Source organism: Pleurodeles waltl, chromosome 10 (genome assembly GCF_031143425.1).
Source record: "Pleurodeles waltl isolate 20211129_DDA chromosome 10, aPleWal1.hap1.20221129, whole genome shotgun sequence".
Lineage (NCBI taxonomy): Eukaryota > Metazoa > Chordata > Amphibia > Caudata > Salamandridae > Pleurodeles > Pleurodeles waltl.
In genome coordinates, this window is record NC_090449.1 from 549150892 (window position 1) to 549173538 (window position 22647).

At 43.4% G+C, this 22647-nt stretch overlaps 1 protein-coding gene across 2 annotated transcripts in view; it reads left to right on the forward strand.

The window, feature by feature from the left end:
• The window catches only part of WNT3A (Wnt family member 3A), a 205221-nt gene that overhangs the window by 175990 nt on the left and 6584 nt on the right, over window positions 1-22647 (forward strand). For both annotated transcript variants that reach the window (XM_069210981.1, XM_069210980.1), the window contains one exon: window positions 22359-22624. In XM_069210981.1, the coding sequence (XP_069067082.1) occupies window positions 22359-22624 (266 nt within the window). The remainder of the gene's footprint in view (window positions 1-22358; window positions 22625-22647) is intronic.

The window sequence follows — 22647 nt, forward strand, 5'->3', positions numbered from 1 at the left end:
AACTAGGGTACCAGGAAATATGCATAGATGGTGTTCTTCCCCTCTCGGTAAACAACATTAAGTACTACTACATCACTGTCTTCTATAAAATGAGGTGTGTCCCATAAGTAACTCAAGTCGAGATATTATAATTCCACTCTATACCTAATCCAATGCAGTTTAGCAGCTCCATCCAGGGCAAATATATCCATAATAAGATTCTTGGAAGCGGTTAGGCTTGGATTAAGTTATAGCCTACACCAAACATGATTGGCTTCAGGGTACAGCCCTGCCATTTGCATTATTATTCAGCTCATATTCGTGTACCTAACATTATCAGGACTAGACAAGCTAATGTAGCTACTGAGTTTGAGATTTGGTTAATGTAGCTTGTCAGTACCCTCTCATCTGGGTGTCCTAGTGAGCACATCTGCCTGGACAAGGTTGACAAAGCAATTACGTTTTTAAGTTCAGGTACCAAAGCCTAGATTTATTAGGATTTTGAGTCTGGGTTGCATCACTTTTTTGATACAGCCCCAATGTAATATCTATTTTGCGATTTTAAAGGCAACAAATATGCATGATTTGTGTGGCTCTGTTAAAAAGTAATGCAATGCAGCACATAGCACTTCCTTTACGTTACCTTAAGTCAGGTAGGAGTTTCTTTGGTGAAGCAAGAGTGTTCCACTGCATCCACCCTTGTATTTTGAGGCAAACGCCCATTTACAAAGACTTGTAAACAATGGCTTGCACCAAAATGATGCTCCTACATGTGGTTGGTGTAACAAGGAAAAATATTTGTATTTATAGTTTTTTTCACTTTGTATGTGTGCTTCTTCATGCGCAAACAAACAAGGAGGTATAAACTTCAAAGGATATTTTTGGTTCAGGAAGGTTGCTCTTTCTGCACAAAAAATATCCTTACCTTAACGCACACACACCTTTGCACTATGGCTTAAGGATTCCTGCACTGGTACTAGTCAAGTCAAAGTGTACCAGCGCTAGCAGAGAGCAGAAATGCACCATATCTTTGTAAATATGGTGCTGTTTTGCACTCTCCCTTTCAAGCAAAGCAGTGCAGCAACTTCGTTTGCATGCTGCGATACATGAACTCTTAGTGACTCAGGACCCCAGACCTTGGTAAACATAAAATATGATTTTTGCTTGGATTCAGGATAGTGGAGGTCTCTGTTTTTTCTATCAATCATGTGTATTGCCTGTGGGTATTTAATTCATCTTCAGGGGAAATCATAAAATTAGAGAATATTGTAGTGGCTAATTCAATATGTGAAGAATTATTAGAAAAAAACACATGAAGGAAAGGGGAAATTAAAGAGGTATGTTTCTATTACCTCAATACTTTAAGTCACGTTACGTTAAGTGTATTTGTATAGCGCACTATCACCTGCAAGGGTATGGTGATGCAGAGCAGGTGTGTGGGCCTAGCCTTTCCTATGGCAGGTTGGTTAATTTAAAAATCAGGTCCTCAGCTTCTTGTGGAATACAAGAAGAGCGGAGGAGGCTAAGAAGTGGCGAGGGAAGTTGTTTCATGCTTTACATGGGATGCACCAAAATGCCCATCCTCCTGTTTTGGTTTATTTGTATGCATGGGATGTGTGCAAGTGGGAATCCTGCAGAGCAAAGGTGTCTGGGTGGTTGATGGAAGGAAATGACTGTTCAGATAGGTTAGGGTTGAGTAGTGTAGTGCCTTGAATGTATGTATGAGATGTTTGAATTGAGCGTGTTTGTGTATTGGGAGCCAGCGGAGTACACTGAGGTGTGGGGTGATGTGAGCTCTGTGTGGGAGGTTGAAGATGAGTCTGGCTGCTGAGTTATGGATGGTTTGTAGTTTTCTAGTGAGTTGCTTGGTGAGCCTGGCGTAGAGGGTATTCCCATAGTCCAACTTGTGGGTAACTAGGGTGTCAGTGATTGATTTTCTAGTGTCATTTTCGGGCCATTTGAAGATCTTCTTCAGCATCTTCAGGGTGTGAAAGCAGGATGCAGTGATGATGTTCACTTATGTTGTCGTTCAATTTGCTGTTGATAATTATTCCAAGGTTCCAGGTGCAGGTTCTGGGTGTGGGTGTGAGATTAAGTACAGCCGGCCACCTGTTGTAGAGGTGTTCTTAGCAAAGGTCACTACTTCTATTGCGTCAGTGTTGAGCTTAAAACTGTTGGATTTCATCGCATTAGGGACTTCAGTCATGCAGTTGTTGGCCTTTCTTCTTGTGCTGAGAGTCTTGTCCGAGAGGGAGTGTATGTGTTGCACGTCATCTGAGTAGGAGAGGATGTTGATGTCATGTGCATGGATGACTCTGGCCAGAGGTATGTTTTGATGAGGGTGGGGCTGAGCGATGAACATTGAGGCACTCTGCAGATAAGTTTCAGGTCTTCTGAGAAGTAAGGTGCCAGGCTGACAGCTAGTGTTCTATTCATTAAGAAGGAACAGATCTAGTAGAGAGCAAGCCCATGTATGCCAATCTTGTGCAGGCACCTGATGACGATGGGATGTCAGACCTTGTTGAATGCTGCAGATAGGCCCAGGAAAATGAGGGCTGCCATGTCTCATCTGTCAAAGATCAGCAAATGTAGTCTGTACTTTGGTTGGGCCTGAATGTGGACAGCACGGAGTCAGGGAGCTAGTCAATGCTGAGGTGGTAGGGAAGGTGTAAGTTGATTACTTTCTCTTAAAGCTTTGCAGGGTGTTTAGGAGAGAGATGGGTCAGTAGATGGTCTCTTGAGCAAAGGCATGATGGTGGCATGTTTCCAGGTGTCTGGGAATGTGACTGAGTTACTGGAGGTGCTGAGGATGGGTGTTAATGCTTCACTGATCAATAAGAGTCCTTTGGAGAATGAGGGATGGGGAAAGGGGCAGATGGGACTCTCCGAGTAGATGATCTTCATGGTAGCAAGATTTCAACTGTGGTGATGGCAAGCCACAAGCTCAGGGTTCATTCACTGGCTGTGAGGGGAAGTTGAAGTGCGACGGTGATAGGTCTGATTGAGGATCAAAGTTATTCTATATGAAAGTGTTTTTGCCACAGAAGTGTTCTGGGAGCTTGTTGCAAAGGTCTTGTGAGGAGGTCATGCTGCTGGAGGCGGCAGGAGGAGTGATGATATATTTGATGATGGCAAAGATTTCCTTGCTACTTTTACTGCCGGTGTAGATGTGATCTGCAAGAGTTGTGTGCCTGGTGTTTCATGTCTGCTGTTTGTACAGTCTCACGGCTGATTTGAAGATGTCTTTACCTACATGATCTTGACTTGTTCTCCATTTGCACTCCAGTTGCTTGCAGTGGTGTTTCATCAGCCTTAGTTCCTCTGTGTAATAGGCGGCTTATGGTCAGGTTCTTGTCATTAGATTGAACATGAGGGGAGCTAGGGAGTCGGCTCATGCAGTAATCCAGCTGTTGAGGTTTTTGATGGCTTTCAGCAAGTCGCTGGTGTGCTCAGGCCGGTGCTTGGAGAGGGTGGAAGCCCATTCTTTATCTGAGATGCTTTTCCATGTGGAGCAGGCTGTTCGGTGGTGGTAGGTCTGTGATAGTGCAGCATGAGTATGTTGAAACTGACAATGGTGTGAACTGCCCAGGTCATAGTTGCTGGCTTGTTGACTGTGATGTTGCTGTTTGAAGAGAAAATCTGATTCCATAGGTGTCTGGTGGTGTAGGTGGGTTTGGTACTGTGCTGGGTGAGGCCAAGGATTCAGAGGTTTTCTAAATGGATTATAGAGTTTTGGTCAGTGCAGTCTTCTAGTTGAAAATTAAGGTCTGGAGAATGAAGGTGCAGGCGTTGATGATGAGCGGTTCAGTAAAGTCTGTGATGTCTCTGGCAAAATTGGTGTGGGTTCCTGGAGGTCTGTATACAAGGGATCTACCCAAGGAGAAGTTGGTTATATCTTGAAAGTAAGGTGTTTCATATACATGGTGGGGCTGTCCATGTAGGTGGTGCAGCTGAAAGTATCTTTGAATATAATGGTGACTCCACCTTCAGGTTTTTGCTGACGGTCTTGCCTAACAATCTTGTAATTGGTGGAGGTGGCTGCAGTGATGTCCTATGCCGAGGTTGGGTTTAGCCATGTTTCCATGAGAAAGGGTACGCAGCATAGTTGTGCAGTAAGTTCCATATCTCTGTGGTGTGTTTGGTGAGCAAGTGGGGATTGAAGCACATGCATGCAAGAGTGTCATGTTGTTTGGATGGTATGTGGTCTGCTTGCGTGTGAGCAGGTGGCTGGTTAGTGCGACTGTGAGCGACTGGGGTACTGGGTGCTGTTGGTGTGGCAGTTGTGGGTGTAGGGTGTGGGAGAGTGCATAAGAACTTGCAGGAGGCACTTGTGAATGCTGCTTCCCTGTTGTGTAGGGTGGTGTGGCAGCAGTGCAGCAAGCAGCGGCCAGGCTTAAGATCATGGAGGAGAACAGCAGGGTATTGTTGAGTAGGGGATGACCAGGGTCCCTGCAGCTCGACATGGTCGAGGCACTGAGGGGCACAGATAGGCCTGCCTTTGGCAGATCCATGCTGCAAATAGGTCCTGGGTAGAGAGAGGAGCACAGGGTACTATGGCCAGGAAAGCGCTGATGTCACTTCCTGTGCAGATGAATGATGGAAAATCCAGAGATGTTACCTCCTGTGCAGATGGATGATGGGAAATCCAGTGATGTCTCTTCCTAAGCAGATGGGGAATGGGAAAAGAAGCCCTCTTGCTTGACTTATTCTTCTAAAGATAGTTTTGGCTGGTATCCAATGATGTCACTTCCTGTGCAGATGGCTTCCGAGAAATCCAATGATGTCACTTCCTGTGGGGATGGGCAATGGGAAATTAAGTCTTCTTGCTTGGCTTCGTTTAAAGAATCCTTTTTTATGAAGTGTTCATCTGAGACAGTGAGTGAAGGAATGACATCTTTTTCAGAACACACTTTACCCTAAAAAGGTGTCCGACCGCACAGGAAACAAATGGAGAGAATAGAAGGAAAACTAGGACGATGAAAATAATTGACTTTTTTATAAAGGATGAGGTTAATAATAAGGGTAAGGTTAGCAGGTCGTAAGGAAGTCCAATGTTTGCTAGCAAGGGATATGAAAAAGCAGTAGCTGGTTAGCATACCCTTAAGCCTTGAAATTTGTAAAAGCTTGGCAAAACCCAAAGGATACTGTGTAGCAGGTATAAAAGGAAGTAAATGCCACTGAAGGTAGAATATAGAATGGTCCAGGTTCTAATCTGCACGTTCGCATAAACAAAAGGATTTGAAAATGGAGGATTTGACAACCAAAAGTCAATGTAATGTAGCAAGATTCCCTGAGATGGAAGACTGAACAGGGAGGTCCTGCATCAGATCAGCAACAGCATTTTTATAATCTAAAAATGCTGAGTAAGATCTCTAGGGAGGCAGAGGTGCAAGGAGCTCGACAGTTGCTAAGAAATAGGATGATCAATCGAACAACTGTTTTTCGGAAGTTAGATTTAGGAAAGGGAGTGATCTTCCCCGAGAAGTGCAAATAGAAGAAGACAAAAAAGCAAACGGAAGAAACACCAAGAACCACATCAATGTGGTTTCAACATGTGGTGCAGGATGACCCAAACGAATAGTACTTGGGAGGGGGGGGGGGAGACAGACTGGAGTGTGTGTCTGCTGGATATTGCATAGTTGGATACCAATTAGATGACATTTTCCCATCTGCTTTTTCGAAGGCTGAGCAATAACAGTCACCAGAAGGAAATCAAACAAGTTCAGAAACGGGTTTGTTAACGCCATGAGTAACGTAGGACCCTCCAAACAGACACTAACCCTACAAAGCATATACTTGCTCTCATTCCTACTTTCATCGACCCAGGATTGGAAGGGGGCACTAAACCTGCCAGCTAGGCTGAAAAATGGCCTGCAGTTATTGTGGAGGAGCATCTTTTAATGAACTATTGAAGAATGGGGGTTGAGAAGTAATGGGACTTTAACTCCCTGGCAATGAAACAGGTTCCCTGTTCAGTCCCATTGTGGTGTAAATAACAGCACATCTCTCCTAGTGTTCAGCCTGTACTAAATAGGCGGACAGAGGGGGGTCAGCTTATGGGGACTCAACTCTAGTTAATCAATCTGATTGGATTAGGGTCACCGCGACCTCTAATAATGTCAGAGGTCAAGCTAGATGGATTAACTGCTTTGTTACCGGGCCTCCGATTCCTTTTCGCTTCCAAGGACAGAGCTTGTTAATTTGAGTTTAACATTCATGAAACCCTTGCGAGTGGCAGTGTCCCTTTTTGTGTGAGGGAGAGTGTCTGTGCTTCTGGGTCACGCCTTCAGAACATAGATCTCTGCAGAAGACACGGGATGTTTGAAAACCAGGAGTAAAGTTCAGAGATTTTGAAAAATTGAAGTTAATTCTGGTCTTCATACTCTGAAATGTGATTTGTACCAAAAGGGATTATCTTCTTGTATATTTTAACAACCAATTAACTGAGCAGTTCAGTCACTTATAGACATTGTTTCGAAGCCATTTAATGGAGGGTGTTTAATATCTGACAACATCACGTTGATGCTACAGAAAGCTTATTGATCTCATTTGGCAAAATGTGCCTGACATCTTTAAAAAAAACATAATTGCCTCGGCCCAATGTTTATATTAAGAGCCCCGCCAATGGCATTTGCGTGTGCGGTTATTGCCGAATTCCAAGGCTGCCACCACTTCTTGACTCTACCTAATGCCTCTTTCTTCTTGCCTTTTTATCTTACTCTTATTGGTTCTTTTACACATCGGCTTTCTTTCTTTCTTAATATTTTCCTCTCTTGCTCTTACTCCTTCTTTCTTCCTTTACTGTCTTTTTGTTGCTTCCTCTGGAATAAAGTGTATGTCCCAATCCATAAGCATTAGTGCCAGCGCCCACCACTTGGAATCACCAGAACAAATTCAACACTGTCTCTGTCCCATCGTAAAGGTAACAACGTCATCAGATAATCCCAAGAAATGCCATAAAAAGAAGGATGAGGGATACTTTGGGGTCATTTCCAAAAAAATATATATAATGGAAGTCAAATAAATTACACCTTAGAGCAATGACACAAAAAGTAAATGCATGTAATAGCAAAGATCAATAAAGTCAAAGAAGGACTCATAGCCTATAATCGCATGAATTTTATACATAAATACAAATATAAAGCAAGTAGGAAGTGAAACTAATGGAAGTCAATATTTAAATATTATCAACTATTCATGGGTAAAGCAGGAAACCATGTTGGGTATGTGTCAAGTGTGTCAATACGTAGGCAGGATGTAATCTCTTGGACATCATTACTTGCTTTTCTATGGTTTTAAGTGAAATAGGCTAACTGGGCAGTTTTCCTACAACATCGGAGACGTCCATACACTCCCTGCGGACTACAAAATTGATTGGGTTTGCTGACTGTCTGCACAGCAGATTCCTGGTGTGGCTAACATTGCAAGCATGGCACTTAAAGGACCATTTGAGCAATATATTGGTGCCAAGGCCTACCGTGGGAGTTTGTTCTGAAACAAAAGCTAATAGTAGGGTGGCTGGGAGGGAGGGAGCAAATTAGCCACCCTATTGTTCTGTGGGAATGTGCGTACCCACTGAGCAGTCTAGATACAAACACACCCACACACAGACACAGGCATTGAAAGGCAGTCTTTTTCCTTCGCGGCCTTAAAAGTGAAATGTGCTCGCAGGAGCTGTAGCTAGCGTCATCCATCACCGAGCTGCATTCCAAGCCTTGATGTCTGGAGCAAGGGGTCCCCCAGAAGGGGTTCAATGACTATGGCTGCAGACTCATTATCATTACCCGCGCCTACACAGACTTTGCAGCCAATGATTTTATGAGAAGGGCTAACCCTATTCGACTAAAGTTTGCAGGTCATGCTGTATATTCTTGAAATCATGTGCATTCTTGGAGAGAGAGCTGTCATGGCAAGTGCTGAGCCTGATAGTAAACTACTTACATACCTGGTGACACTGAGTTCCACAATCTCAACCTGGCATAATCACAAACGTCCCAACTTTTCTGAGTAAAATGTTCGGTCGTATAGATTATAAATAGGACTAAAATCAAACATCAACACTGCATTGAAAAACATTCGTCAAACATGGTTGTTCATTATTAGAGAACATATTTACCTACGGACCAATTAACGTTTTCGTTTTAAGTCTGATGTTAGCCAAAGCCTTTGAATTTTTGCTAAAATTATACACATAATATACATACTTATGAGAACCATCAGCCATCTCTCTTCATCCATTGGTCTGTCGTTGCATCACTCCCAATTTTTCTTCCACCTGCTACAGTATACAGCATGGAGCAATTGATCAGCCCACTTCAACGATTGGCTAACTCTACTGTGAGTGTCAGCTTTTTGCTTGTTTACCAGAAGCCCATTTGCACACATAGCAGTTCCCGTTGTGCAAAAGGCTACAATGCCATTATGTGCTTTTATAGAAAAAAATATTTTTGCTTTTGGGCATTTTTTGTATATATTTGTGAGGGTCAGGCCGATCTCACCAGAACTAAGTGTAAAACAAGCATTTGCAAAGCAATAGGTCTCGCATTTGTTCAGGTTGGAGCTATTAGTGTTGTAAATTCCTAACTGGACTTTTCGTGCCACATAAATTGAAAATGAAAAGCAAAACTGTTGACAGAAGCAAGTCAATTCAAAGTGGCATGGCCACCATGAGCGTGAGCGCGAGAGTTATTGCCTCCCTGCGTTAATGTCTAGAAAGGATCGCGACTGGGATTAAAAGCCAAACCGAAACCAGAGGAGGGGCCATCACACGCTGTAACAGGAGGAAGCGTGAAGTAGTGTGATGGCCAACAAAAATGTTCACTTAGTGAAATTGCATGGTAGGGAACTTAGCACTCAAAGGAGGGGCATTTCACAAAATGCACCAATAAAATTAAAGCATTTAAGACAAGCACAACAAAGAATGAATAGCAGTAGTGGGTGTGGTTAAAAGCCCATAGACACAATACAACAGGCCAGAGTGCTTGCGCGCTCGACCCTAACAAGCAATGATGAAACAAACTAAGCACTGTCAAAGCTAAAGGCTGCCAGACAACACCAGACCTATTACAGGTCAGAAGTGAACATGAGCAATCTCAGACACTCTAAGGGAGGGCTCTTCAAGGCACGTTCTCTGGATTGTTGAGGTCCCCAATGCTAGAAACTGAAGCTTCTTTCCAAACTGCAGTCGTAGTGAAATTACCAAAGCCAGGTGTGGGCCTTGCCCTGCATATTCATTAAAGTGTGGTTGGACAATGGTGTGCTGTTCAGCCGCCTACATCAAAACATACAGGTGCCACCAGGGCATCATGGATTTGTGCATTGTGCACAGGTTGCCCAAACCTGTACTGAACATTTCAGAGCTGTGCACTTCTGCATAAATGATATTTACTGAACCTAAACAACTCAGTCAGATGCGTATAGGAATAAACTCAAACCAGTGCTAGATATGCACATCAGTCGCATCAAGGAATCATTCAAAAAGTGCACGGCTCTAACACAAAGGGCATGATAGAGATGTAGACCGCACTAACATCAAGGAGGTGATTCAGTTGTGTAAAGCACTTACATTAAGCAGATAAGACATTGTCCAGCACTATAATCGAATTACAGAGACAGGTCTTCACTTGCAATAAAAAAGCAACTAAAACGTGTTTCAAATGACATCAAGCAAGCAAAAGAAATGTGCACACCACTGACACCAGGCAACTAAACCGGGTGTATACAGCACTAACAGGAAGTGAACAAGTCATATGTGCACACCACCTATGCTAAGTAACTAAATCAGGTGTGCACCTTTCTAAAGTCAGACATGAAAGCCAATTGTGTTCAGTGCATTTATCAAGCAACCATGCCACATAAGCACAGCACCAGAACGATGTGCACAGGGGTCACATTAAAGAGCTGACGGAGATGTACAGTGCTCTTATACTAAGCAGCCAAGCTAGAATCTGGCATTATCACCAAGCTACTAAACTGTATCTGCTCAGCCAAGGATCACTGAACAAAATAAAAATGTGATAGACTACATGTTTAACTAATAGTAATCACTGGTATTACTCTCAGCACCATTCCATTCCGTTGTTTTTTGCTCACCATTATGGAAAGGGATCAGCCATTTGAAAATCTATTTTAGTCCCAATCCTGAAGCGTCAGCCCATCTTGACCGGCAAGCCGACATCTCCTCTGAATGTGAATTTAAGAAATCCCGGACCAGTTTTGGCCTCATTGTTTCTCATGTGTAAAGAAAATCTTGTTCCGTTCTGGCACATCCCTATCACCAAGCAACCGAGACAGGTAATTAAAAACAGCATCTGCAAACGAAAAGTCCCCAGTTTTAACTTCAGTAGGCTCATCCACATGTGCAATGTACTAAAATCCTGCAACCAAGACTAAGGCATCAATCACTAATATGAAACCAAAGCAGGTGTGTGTAGCTCATCACCTGCCCCTCTGCATTCCAAACTTGTTCATAAGTGTAAAAATGGAAGCAAACGCCTAGTTCATGCATGGGTAGCAATATTTAGAACACGGTCATAAGAGTGCAAAGCATGTCTAAATGCCCATTTTGTTCCCAAGGACAATTTGCTAATCTGGTCCCAAAATGACAAACGTTACTGGAATACAATGAAGATGAAGTAAGTAGATAGTTCTCATTTCAAGAAGCAAAATTGTACTGCAATATCGCTGCTCCCCTCTTACTCAGAGAACTTGGGATGCGTGCCAAATCCCTGTTTGCACTGTCCTAAAATTTCAACGATGGTGTCTGCGGTATCACAAGCAACATTTGCACTAACACGGTGAATAGAAATAAATAAAACTGGGCATGGAACTAAAAAAAAAAAACACCTTCCACGTCTTCCCAATTGCGTCCCGCTTCCGCCCTGGCATCCACAGGACTGCTACACAGAGACATCGTTCTCTCTGGCCACTTCCTACCGAAAATATTTAACCAAGTTCACCTTGCTAAAAACACTGTTTCTGTTAAAAAAAAAAAAAAAAACATCTTTAAAAACACAATCCCTTGTACCCACTGAGCGAGTAAATGGCCAAATTTAACATAATTTAGTTAGAGGATATGCAGATTCGACTTCCAGAAAGTGGGGGTGTTCTCGCAGGATCCAGGTCATGACCTTCGACCCTTGGAAAAGTAATCGCCGCCCCATTTAGGATGTTTTCGGAGTTCATCCTTTTCATGGGGTGCGTGTTTTTCCTGGTTGCGGGGAGGCAATAAGGCCGGTATATCATTAACGTGCAGATAAGTGGGGGCTCTGTAAAAATACAGAGAGCGAGCTGATAGCAGACCCAGTGTAGTTCTCCCCACTCCCCTGCTGCGGTCTCCTCACAGCACAATATCCCAGCGGCCATGAGATTAAGCTAAAGAGAAAAGTGAAAATGCTTTTCACAATTCACACGCCCTTTCGATTGCTTTATTAAACCATGTGAATGGGGATTTCCCATACGGCTGACAACGGGCCCTGGCCAATGCATACTTCTACGTTGCTATGACTTAGTTGCTCCTTGCTAATCACTGGTGAGGGCGAATTTCATATAAAATATCTGGGTCCATTGTTGGCCTAACGCGGCGTGACAGTGGTAGGACAAAGGGGGATTCATTCACCCCAGCAGGTAATAAGGACGATTTGCCATACCAACCACGCAGTGTCAAGAAGGGAGGGGGCACTTGTCAGAGAGGCCGACATTCCATTCTCAGGTGGGACAAGGCAATCCTATTTGTGCACTTTCTTCCAGTCTCGCAGAATTCAACGTTGCCTTTTTTAAGCTGAAGGTGATCCTAATGGCCACAGACCGTGCAGCTCTTTTCACCTTTCTGACTGCTCCCTTTGCTTGGTAGCAGACGTTTTCAATTCCTGGGGTGTACAATGTGAAAAGCTGTCTAACTCACAAACCCAGAAAAATATCCTCATGTTCCTATTCCTGTCTCTGTTACAAAAAACGCAAGCTCAATGGAACACTATAACTCAAATACTCAGACAACTCAGTCAAGAACCCCAGTCCTTTCCTTTAAGAAAGTAAAGATGGAGACCTGTTCGGAGTACAACTGGCTGCAGTTTATTTCTATGTTCACAATACATGGTCCACTCACAGGCAGGGCAAAGCAACTTAAGTATTTATTTATGCTAAATAGAATATCAAGCATGGCAATAATCTTCTTCCAATGACCAGGAAAGGGAATGAAAAGCAGGAAAACTAAGAGTCAGGTTTTGTGAAGTCAGGACTAGCACGGATGTGTAGAGGTAGTCTATTCCAATGATGTGGGCCAAGATAGGAAAAAGATCCACTGCCATATTTAGCTAGGCGAATACTGCGGGCACAGAGCAGAAGTTGGTCTTTTGATCTCAAATTTCTAATAAAGACATGAGAATGAAGTTTGTTATGAAGATACACAGGGCCCTTGCCAGATAGGGATTTGTGCACCAAGTACAAGATTTTAATGATGGTTCTTTTCCTGACTGGAAGCCAATGAAGAGATTTTAAGGTGAGCTGTCGGGGGATCGGGAGGGAAGTTTGCAGACTGGGCATGAAGCAGTACTCTGAACCACCTGATGATCTGATAGCAGTGATTCATTGCTGCACTCCAACCAAAAGTGCATTTCCATAGTCCAAAATACTGACCACGAGGGCCTGAGTGAGAGTTCTTCTAGTGTGAAGAGGTAACCACTGAAAAACGTTTCTAAGCATGCACATGATTCCAAAGCAGGTGCCACAAGTGGGGCCTACCTGCTCTCTCATTGTGAGGTTATCATTAATTATAATTCCAAGATTTTTTGCCACCTTTTTGGGTTGTGGGGTGAGTGTTGTGTCTGCTTCGAATAACTCCACCTATCTCCATTTTAGCTGGCCCTGTTGTTTGGCATCCAGAGGCCCAATGCTGAAACCCATCCTCTCCCATTGGTCAGTCTTTCCCATTATCATGAGCCTGATCACCAGTTTATGGCTCATGTCACTGCAACAACTTAACCTTCTTTTCTTTTCCATTAGGTTAGGGTGGGTGGGTTGAAGTTGGCAATCGCTAATGTGGGCCATCTCTCCAGGGGCATAGACAAATTGCCCCCTGGATGCCCTCTATTGCTTAGTTCAAGGGATGTGGCCAATTGCTTTATCCTTTTATTTCAAGTTGGTACTACTTAATTTGTAGGATTTCTGGTGCCCCCCACCTTCACTTCTGGCTGGCAATACCAACCCCCACCCTTTGCTGTGGTGGCTTGCCTCCCATGTTCTTTTGACACAGACCCTTGATGTGTTACCCATGGGAATCCGGGTCGTCATCCAGGGTAATCCTCTGACCTCCAATACTCCCCGCACGGGCAGGCCTTCATTAAATTAAAATAAAGGAAGCTATAGACCCCAGGGCTTCACCAATGGCGTAGGAAGGGTGCCATGGACCCCACACTACTGGATGACTAGTAACAAAAAGCAGTAATCATTTTCTCTGTACCCTCCAGGCCTCTAGACTACAGTGTAGCTGCAGTTCCTGCCCCACTGATAGCTACTGTCCTGGGCTTCACCAGTTTAGACATTGGCTGCCCAATATTATGACACAGGCCCTGCACCATTTCTAGCATTGCGCTAACTAATGCTAATAGAAGCATATTCCAGTTGCAGCATGAGTACAGAAAAACCATTGTGCTGTCACTGAAGAAAGCTTTTGGTTAAAATGAGGAATCAGCTCATCTCTTAGAAAGTGATTACATCTGACAGAAAAGGTGAAATTATCCTCCTTTTTAGACTCAGGAGCAAACACAGTACTTTGCTTGTCTTGCACCCAAAAATATGCAGTCCATTTAAATTCCTCTGAGTCAGAAAAGGCCCCCTGATTATGTTCTGAAATCCAGCCCAGCCCTACTGCAAATTGATTCTCTGACAGAATACACATGGAAAATGTTACCATTGCCCCAAGTATCATAAAACACACTATGGCCCTCATTACAACATTGGCGGTATATACTGCCTACCGCCGCGGTGATGGCCGCCAAAAGACCGTCGCTGCAGCTACCAGCCACCTGCCAAATAATGGCACCATGGTGGCGGATGGAGGTAAGGTGGCGCTGCTGCCATCAGCAGGGCCACGCCAGTAGACCACCATCAACTGTATCATGACACATGATATGGCCTGGTGGTGTTCTGCTGGCGGGCACTGCTACTGGCAGCAGCGCCTCATCCCATCTCCTGCCGGAGGACCCCCTGCAATCAGGTAAGTCGGGTGCTCCGACAGGGGAGTAGGGTGGGGGATGTTATGTGTGTGTGTGTGTATGTTTGTGCGTGCGTGTATGCGGGTCTGAGATTCGTGTTGTCCATGTGTGGGTGTATGGATGTGTGAGTGCGTGAATGTTGTGTTGTGTGCATGCGTGTGTGCATGTATGTATGTCAGTGTGTGTGGATGTGTGTGTCTATGGATGTATGCATGTGTGGATGAATGTGAGTATGTGTGGGTATGTGTGTGTGTTCAATGGTGCATGAAAGTTCTTGTATGTTGTGGGGAGGTCTGGAGCGGGAGGGGGGTTAGGGTGGAAACCAGGGGAGGGGGAGGTGGGCAGGGAAGACCCCTATCAGTGACAGGGAAGGAATTCCCTGTCACTGATAGTGCCTACCTCCATGGTTTTCGTGGCAGTAAGGAGGTCACAAAAACCATGGCGGTAGGCGGGGTCATGATCCCGCAGGCGGGCTAGTGACAGCTGCCTGGCTGAAGACTGCAGTCTCCAGCCCGGCGGTCGTTACCGCCATGGCAGACAGTGTGGTACATTGGCGGTTTGGCTTGGGCCAAACCACCAATGTCATATTATGGGGTAAAGTACCTCCAGCCTGTTGGCAGTACTTTTCTCCATTTTACCGCCATCCGCCAGGGTTGTAATGAGGGTCCTATATCTTTCTGAGGCAGGCACAAAATGCAGTTTGTTATGAACATACTAAGTAAATTAGGAGACAGCATTTCTTCATCGTGGTGTTTGCGAAATCACTTCCATGGCATGGGTGTTGCCGCTTTTTATTTTACCTTGACTCAGTGTTTTATCGCAAATTGTTCCAAAGATGTCACTGGGCAATAGCACAGACCTATGCCTTCTCTATAGGAATTGGGTTGCTGATAAGAAAAAGGATCATAACCAGATGCTTATTTATACCTGCCCTTGATACATAGGCCTTACTTGGTCTAAATATTCACTCATCTAGTTTAGTACTATCTCGTTCTCATTTCCTGTGCAGGGGGGTGTTGAACTCACTGAATACTTTTGGCTTTTCAACTTCCAATGAGTGATTTGCTAGCTTTGGCAATCTTTTCCACTAAAACATTTATTTTTTTGTTACTCTGGAGTCTCATATCAAAATCTCTCATCCTAGGATCACTATTGTCTTATAAAGGCCTAACTACCACGTCTCTTAATTGCTAGTAGGAATTTGGCTGTCAAACCCCAATATCTCCCTTTCTTCTTTGCAAACAGGTTTAAATTCTTGAAAGTGTTAAGTGCCTGACGGTAGAGCTCACTAAACAAGTGTTTTTTAAGTCCTGCTTACCTGACAGTGCAGGATGTCTTTTGACGATAAAACCTATCAGCAGCTTACAGTGTACTTAGAGCCTACCCATTGCTTACCATTATTTAGCTCTACTGTCACTTCCATTTGCTTGATATTTATTCATCATTAGCTTGTGTAGGCTTCCCTTCTTGTTCAGGTGTTTGCCCCTCTCCTGGAGCACAGATGAATTACTTGTGTCCTTCCACTGCTTGCTTTTCAAGCACTACTTTTTTTTCTTTGGTTAAGCATACCACAACTGTACATGTGCTTTCCAGCTGTGTATCTCATGTACATCTCGCCGCAAGTCCGCACTCCATGTAGCTCTGTTGCCAGTGGAACACCTCCATTTCGACTCATCCCTGGGTACTTCTTCCCCATGTTTCTTTCTTTCTCATGTTCTTCTCCCCATCCATTCCATGTTGCTCTCTGTTGCCTGTTTTTTCTCCCACCACCTATACCCTTCCTGTTGCTTCCACTCCCCTGCTTTTCTTGTAGTTTCCTGCCACCTGTTTCCTCACGGTTGTTTCCCCATCCATGCACTCTGTAGTCTCTCCCCATCGACATCCTTTGTGATGCCTCCCTCATCCACGACCTGAAATGTTTCCCCCACCCACTCTGTCTGCGTTGCTTCCCGTCCCATTCTTAACAAAATACTTTTGCGCTACTTATTTTTTATGTACCCATCCAAACAGGTAAATCCAAAAATTACTTGCATCATTTTGAAGGTGTGGGTATGTGTGGTGCACATGCATATACAATGATATGGCTGCATATTATAGCACCTTTTTATGTTTGATCTTTTAGCTAGGATGCACAGCCTTGGGATGGCTGAACAGTGTGGCTAAAATCCATTTTCAAAGCTAATATGTCCCAAAGGCAAGACCTACCCGCTTTGCCAATGTCTATGTAGGCCTCTTAGAACTTGCTCCAGCAATCTTTGTTCTGTTGGAATACACATAAACCCTAATTGGGTCTCAATTACAGGCCTGTATCAGCCTTATAAATAAGCTTCATCAACTCACAGTATTCACTTAAAACTTCCACTTCAAAGAAGGGGTGCAAGTTTTATGATATCACTTCAGTGCATGATGATATGGAGAATAAGTCAATAGGTAGGATGAAAGGTGTTGCAGTGTAACTTATTAGTATATTGACTCATTAAAAAATCTCAGCCCCACAATGGATTCACTGTGTGATGCTGGTGAGAGAGCTTACACTCTTTCTTTTTTTGGTTAACAAACCAAAATTACTTGATGCATTTGTAAAGAACATGTTCTTCTAGAGGAGTGTCTTATATTTAACCAAATCAATGGTACTCTGGTTTATTAACCTCGGAAGGGTCTAAGGGTGAGTGGATTTGCCAGTTTGTGAATTAATTTATATATTTTATATAGAGTGTATATGTGTAACTTCAAATGTCTAGGTGGGGAATAAAGACAAAGGGCCTCATTACGAGTCTGGCGGTCCAAGGACTGTCAGACTCGTAGTGTTAGTCAGACAGCCACACTCTAGTGGTCCAACCGCCACATTATGACCCTGACATTCAGACCACCAGGGTACTGCCGTCCCCGCCAGGAACATGGTTCCTGGCAGCATGACGGTGGTCGAAGTCGTGGTCAGCCACAGCAGTGCTGAGTTCTGTGCTGCCACTTTGATCACTAGTTCCATGTCCGCCAGCCTTTCCATGGCGGGGACCCCACCATGGAAAGTCTGGAGGAAACACAGTTCAGGGAGTCACAAGGGGGCCCCTGCACTGCCCATTACCATGCCGTGGGCAGTGCAGGGGCCCCCTGCCCAGCACCCTCAGAATGCACACTGTCAGCTGTGCATACATTGCGCTTTCTGAGGGTGCCGGAGGTCCCCTCTTTGCGACGGCAGTGGCCTTGGCTCCATGAGGAGCCAAGGCCAATGCTGCCGCATGGTTTCCACTGGGCTGACTGGCAGAAACTTTGATTTCAGAGGTTTCCACCGGTCAGCCCAGTGGAAACCTCATAATGGGCTCAGGAGGAGACCGCCAGCTCTGCGGCGCTCTCCTCTCCATGAGTTTGGCGGTTGGCTTGTCCGACTGCCAAACTCGTAATGAGCCTCACAGACAGTTCCACTCATCTGCCAAGCTGAAACTACAGGAGCCCAGTTTCATGTAGGAAAATAGCTCTCAATAGTGCAGCAGCAAGTGGCACAAGAGCCCATATGGATGAAGGGTCCATTGCCCCAATTGCTGTTTTTTACTAGGAAACCATGAAATTGCGAGCTATTTTCCTTGCTTGCATTAACGCCCTCAGCGCCCTTGCTGGGCCACTGGAACCATGCATCTATTAGAGAGTTATACCATGAGTCTACCACAATCCTGATAGCCATTCCGAGACTCCCATTTGTCAAAAAACTTGCTATTTCCCTACAAGTCCATCCGGGACATGGACAGCCTTACTCCGGAGACAACACCTTCTTGTATCCCAATGCATTCTTCACAACCTTTGCTCTAAAAAATTTATTTACATCACAAAAGTTCTGCTGGACATATGTCAAAAAGAGGATTTTTGTTTGTTATACCTCCAAGACGATTAAACTCTTATGCTGTGCATAAATACATCAACACACTTCGACTGGTTGCCAGAGTAGACAGGTTTCCAATGTACGTATTGTTTATTGCGGTAGGTTCACACAATGATAACACTTTTGTGACTGCCAGAGGCATGGTGGGCAGCACACTAAGAGGCACATCCCCTAGACAAAGAGACGTTGTGTTACTCCATGTATGACATCTATGTACGTCATCTGCAATGCAGTGCTAGTTCTGGAGGTCAGATGCCCAGTGGGTAAAGAAATGACTGTCAGATTAAAAACAGATCACCAAAATGATGCACTGGCTGAATTACAATTTCTAGAGATCCACTTGTTAGACAATGGGATGGAAAAAAAAGGGTGATATTTCAAAGAGGTCTGAGACACATTGAGAAAACATGTTTGTTTCAAGAGGGAGAAGGATCAAGGGAGTAGCCTGAAAATGTAAATAACCACACACTTGAACCACACCACTATTCACACAAAGCATGTAAAACATACAAGCGCAACCTAGAAGAGTTCCCCTCCAACCTTTCATCCTCTTTCTTTATATCAATCTATCCATCCATACTTTCGTACCACCATTTATTTATTTCGCCCACTCATCCAGCCATCCATCCATCTCTTCTCCTTTCCACCCAAGCAGCTATCCATCCACGCATTCTTTCTTTCTTCCATCCTCCAATACAGCTACTCTCCCTTTTACCCTTTCATATATATATCCATCCTTTCACCTATCCTCCAATAAATATATGTGTGAAATATTCCAACAATCTTTTCACCCATCCATCCTTTCATTCTTCCATTCACACTACTTTCACCCATTTGTCCATTCCTCCACCTTTACATTCATTCACAATTTGATCTTTTCACTCTTCCATCCATCCTATCACCCTCCAATCCATTCACTCTTACAACCTTGTTTTCACTTTTTCTTTGTAAAATTCACCTTTTTCTGTATTTCTTTCGTGTTTCGGTCTTTCCTTTCACCCTTATTTTCTCCTCCCATTCTTTCTTTCCCCTTTCTATCTATGTGTCCATTTTTTGGGATCCATACTTTTTACTTTCTTACATTTCATTTTCATACTTACGTTTTCCATGATTTCTATTTCTTTATTTGCTTTACTAAGTATATCATTCATAACACTCGGCATGGCTTTTCTTTGCAGTGCTTTACAGTACAGAACGAAAAGGCCCATAAATAGATAATTATTGTTTTAGTGGGCACAGTTCGCCAGCCCATTGGTCCTAGATGCAGCTCCTGTTTAAGCTGCTAAAGTGGAGGGTTCACTACGCTACCATGCAGGTCAACAGAAAGTCTGGGTAAGTCCTACAGTCAAGTTCCATGGCTTATGTAATTCCTGTTTCACCTGAATGTGAAGTATACATACAGGAGGATAGTCTACCTCTGTGGTTTTCAAACATTTTAATGCCGTGCCCTGCGAGTGGTGGAAAAAACATTATTGAGCCTCCTTCACAATTACTCGATTAGGTTGCAATGTTTAAATGTGTCTAGACTTACATAAACATTGCAGTTAAGTTCTCTTACCTTTTTAAAAATGCAGTACATTTTATTCTGCTTAAAAAAATTAGTGTTATCTGCATAATGCCTCTTTTGGCCAGAGCCTGGTGCCCTTCCTGGGATCACTTGAGGCCCCCGTAGGGGGGCCCACCACCTTAGTTTGAAGACCTGTGGTCTACCTAAATGTCAAGTTTTAAATGTCAAACTGCATTTATATCAACTCCACAATATAGTCTACTAACATGTTGACAAGTTAACTAGATGTGTTAAGAGTTAAGAACTACCTAAATCCCTAATTCCGGTAATAAGTTTACCTTCATGATAGTTGGTAGTGGGTATTCTGCATATGAAGATTGATATTGTTGAAGTGGATACTTTGATATGCAAGCAAGAAGAGATAACACGTTTACTCAGTGATACTCACTTTATCAGCTTTATATTGATGGCAGCCAAGGAGTAATATTTATGTTTAATTTCATATACTTTTGGAGTTTCATAATGTGCCATATTTTGTCTTTTGGATACTTCAAAGCGCTTTAATAAACAATCAAAAATTCTCTGTCAAGAATGAAATATCTGTATCCGTGAATTAGTTTACTAAAAAACTGAATTAAGTAAATAATTATCATTGTCTACTGAAAAGTATTTAGAAATCCCTCTTTGGTGGTACTGTTAACAACATAGTATTGGCACAACTAATGGACCAAATGGTTAATGCAATGGTGTGATGAAATGTTAAATGAGATGACCGAGCCAGTCATGGCTAAAGTGCTTAATTCATAAAAAAAGAAGTAATAAATAAAATAAGTGCAGAGACTCAAATTTTTTCTTGGGATCCCATTGCCACCACTGGCGAGCAGCAGAGTTGCTAAATAGCGAGGTTGTCTAGTATTGTGTCCATATCATGACACTTTCTTCCATCACCCCACATTTCTTGTCCCCATCTCACTCTTGCAAGTCCTTTTCATCACTCCTTTCTACCTTTGTCATGGTTTTCCTATTCTTATTCCTCTTTCATTCTCCCTTTTTGACTTCCACTCTTTTTCTCAGAGCCAAAGTCTCCTGATCATAATAAGTCCTAAGGTCCAAACATGACTACCAGTGTCCACTATCTGCAACCGCCTGCACAAATTAACCAAGGCATGGTTCATTTTATGTAGACAGCTTTCTTGGTTAAAGACCTGCTGAATAGTCATCTGAAGGTCGCATTTCAAAAGGATTATGCACAAACAACAGCCTTAAGGCTAAGAATTTAAAATGTGCAAGTCCTGCATCAGATGTTTGCTAAAGATCTCCATTTTTTATGGTATGGAGAAGAGAAACGAAGAGACATTGGATAAAGAAATTTAAGAGTTCAAAATATAGTGCAAGAGCCAAGCATATTCAGTGGACCAGAAGATCTGGGGCAGATTTTATCAGAGTTTTGATGCCCTTGTGCCATGCAAGGGCAACACAACTCTTAAGTCAGATTTTTCAGGCCACGCAACACTACTTTGTGTGGCCCTGTGTGGTTTGATAAATGTAGAGCAACACAACAAAATTCACTAGGGTTCATTACTCTGCCCCAGGGAGGCGTTCCATGTGTGGAGCATGGGTTTTCCCATGCATCTACCCATTGGTTTTAGTGTATTCCCAGATTTACCATTCCTGGTAGACCTGGTAGACATTCCTGGAATGTGTCAATATGCTATGCATCCGCAGGTGAGTGTAATGAGGAGAAATATCTTTTTGCAGCTTGAAACTTTTCCAAAAACTATCCTGTGTGCAATGCAGACACCCTTTCACCATGGAGCAAGTGTGCCTTTGTTGACAGCACATTGTGCACCAGTTCATGGAAAGGACGTGAATGCACCACATCATGTTAAATACAGAGCATTCCTGCCTTTTCTATTTCACACAATGCAGCAAGTTAGCTTGAAATATTGATATATCTACCCACAGATGTGTAGGGTGAAGGTCCATGAGCAACAAGAGAAAGTTCTTGTTTGTAGAAATAATAGCAACTGAGTGAAACTGAATTCCAATGGGCATTACATGTAAAATTAGAGCCCTTGGCGAGATTCCAATTACACATGAATAATCTTGTATAATTTCTAGCATTTTGTGTTACGCTCATTAGGTGAAATGCTCAAGATTGAGATATTGTTTTAATAAAAAAACTTACTTCAGGGGAGCAAAGCAAACAAATAAAACTTAAGAGACCGTTGTTCACATTGTGTGCTATTGTTCACTATTTTTTTATAGCTCAAAAAGTGCCCTCGCATCCATTGTGCATAAAAGGACACATTCTGCAGATAACAATAGTGTAAGGTATCCCATTGGCATCTCACGTAATTTCACATGATGTTTGGGGGAATTTTACATAATTTCTACAAATGAAATTACACGAATTTAGCAGAGGCCTAGCAAAAAGCCAGTCGTACAAAAGATATGTCATGAAAGGGCTAAAATGAGTATTGATAACATGAGAGAAAGGTCTAACTAGAGTCCAGTGGTACAGCAGCTTGGTGGACCTTGAAGACCTTGTCTACCACCAACAGATCTATAAGCAAACCGAGTCTTGTGCCTTCAGTAAAAACCTTGTCCAGAAGTCTAACCATAATTTGAAAAAAATGTTTTCTATTATGGTATATAGTCTTGGCAGCTTTTGAAGCTTGAACGATTGAATCTACATTTGAAATCAGAAATTTTTCAGTGATGATGTGATATTGATTATTCATAAAATCTTCCAGCAACCCTACTTAATGCACTATGTTTCTATTTCCAGCCACAAGAGAGTCTGCCTTTGTCCATGCAATTGCATCAGCTGGTGTTGCATTTGCTGTGACCCGATCCTGCGCTGAGGGATCAGCCACTATCTGTGGTTGTGACACGCGGCACAAGGGCCCCCCCGGCGAAGGTTGGAAGTGGGGAGGCTGCAGTGAGGATGTGGAGTTTGGGAGCATGGTGTCACGAGAGTTTGCAGATGCCCGAGAGAACAGGCCCGATGCTCGTTCTGCCATGAACAGGCACAACAATGAGGCTGGACGAACGGTAATGGCACTGTGAAGAGTTAC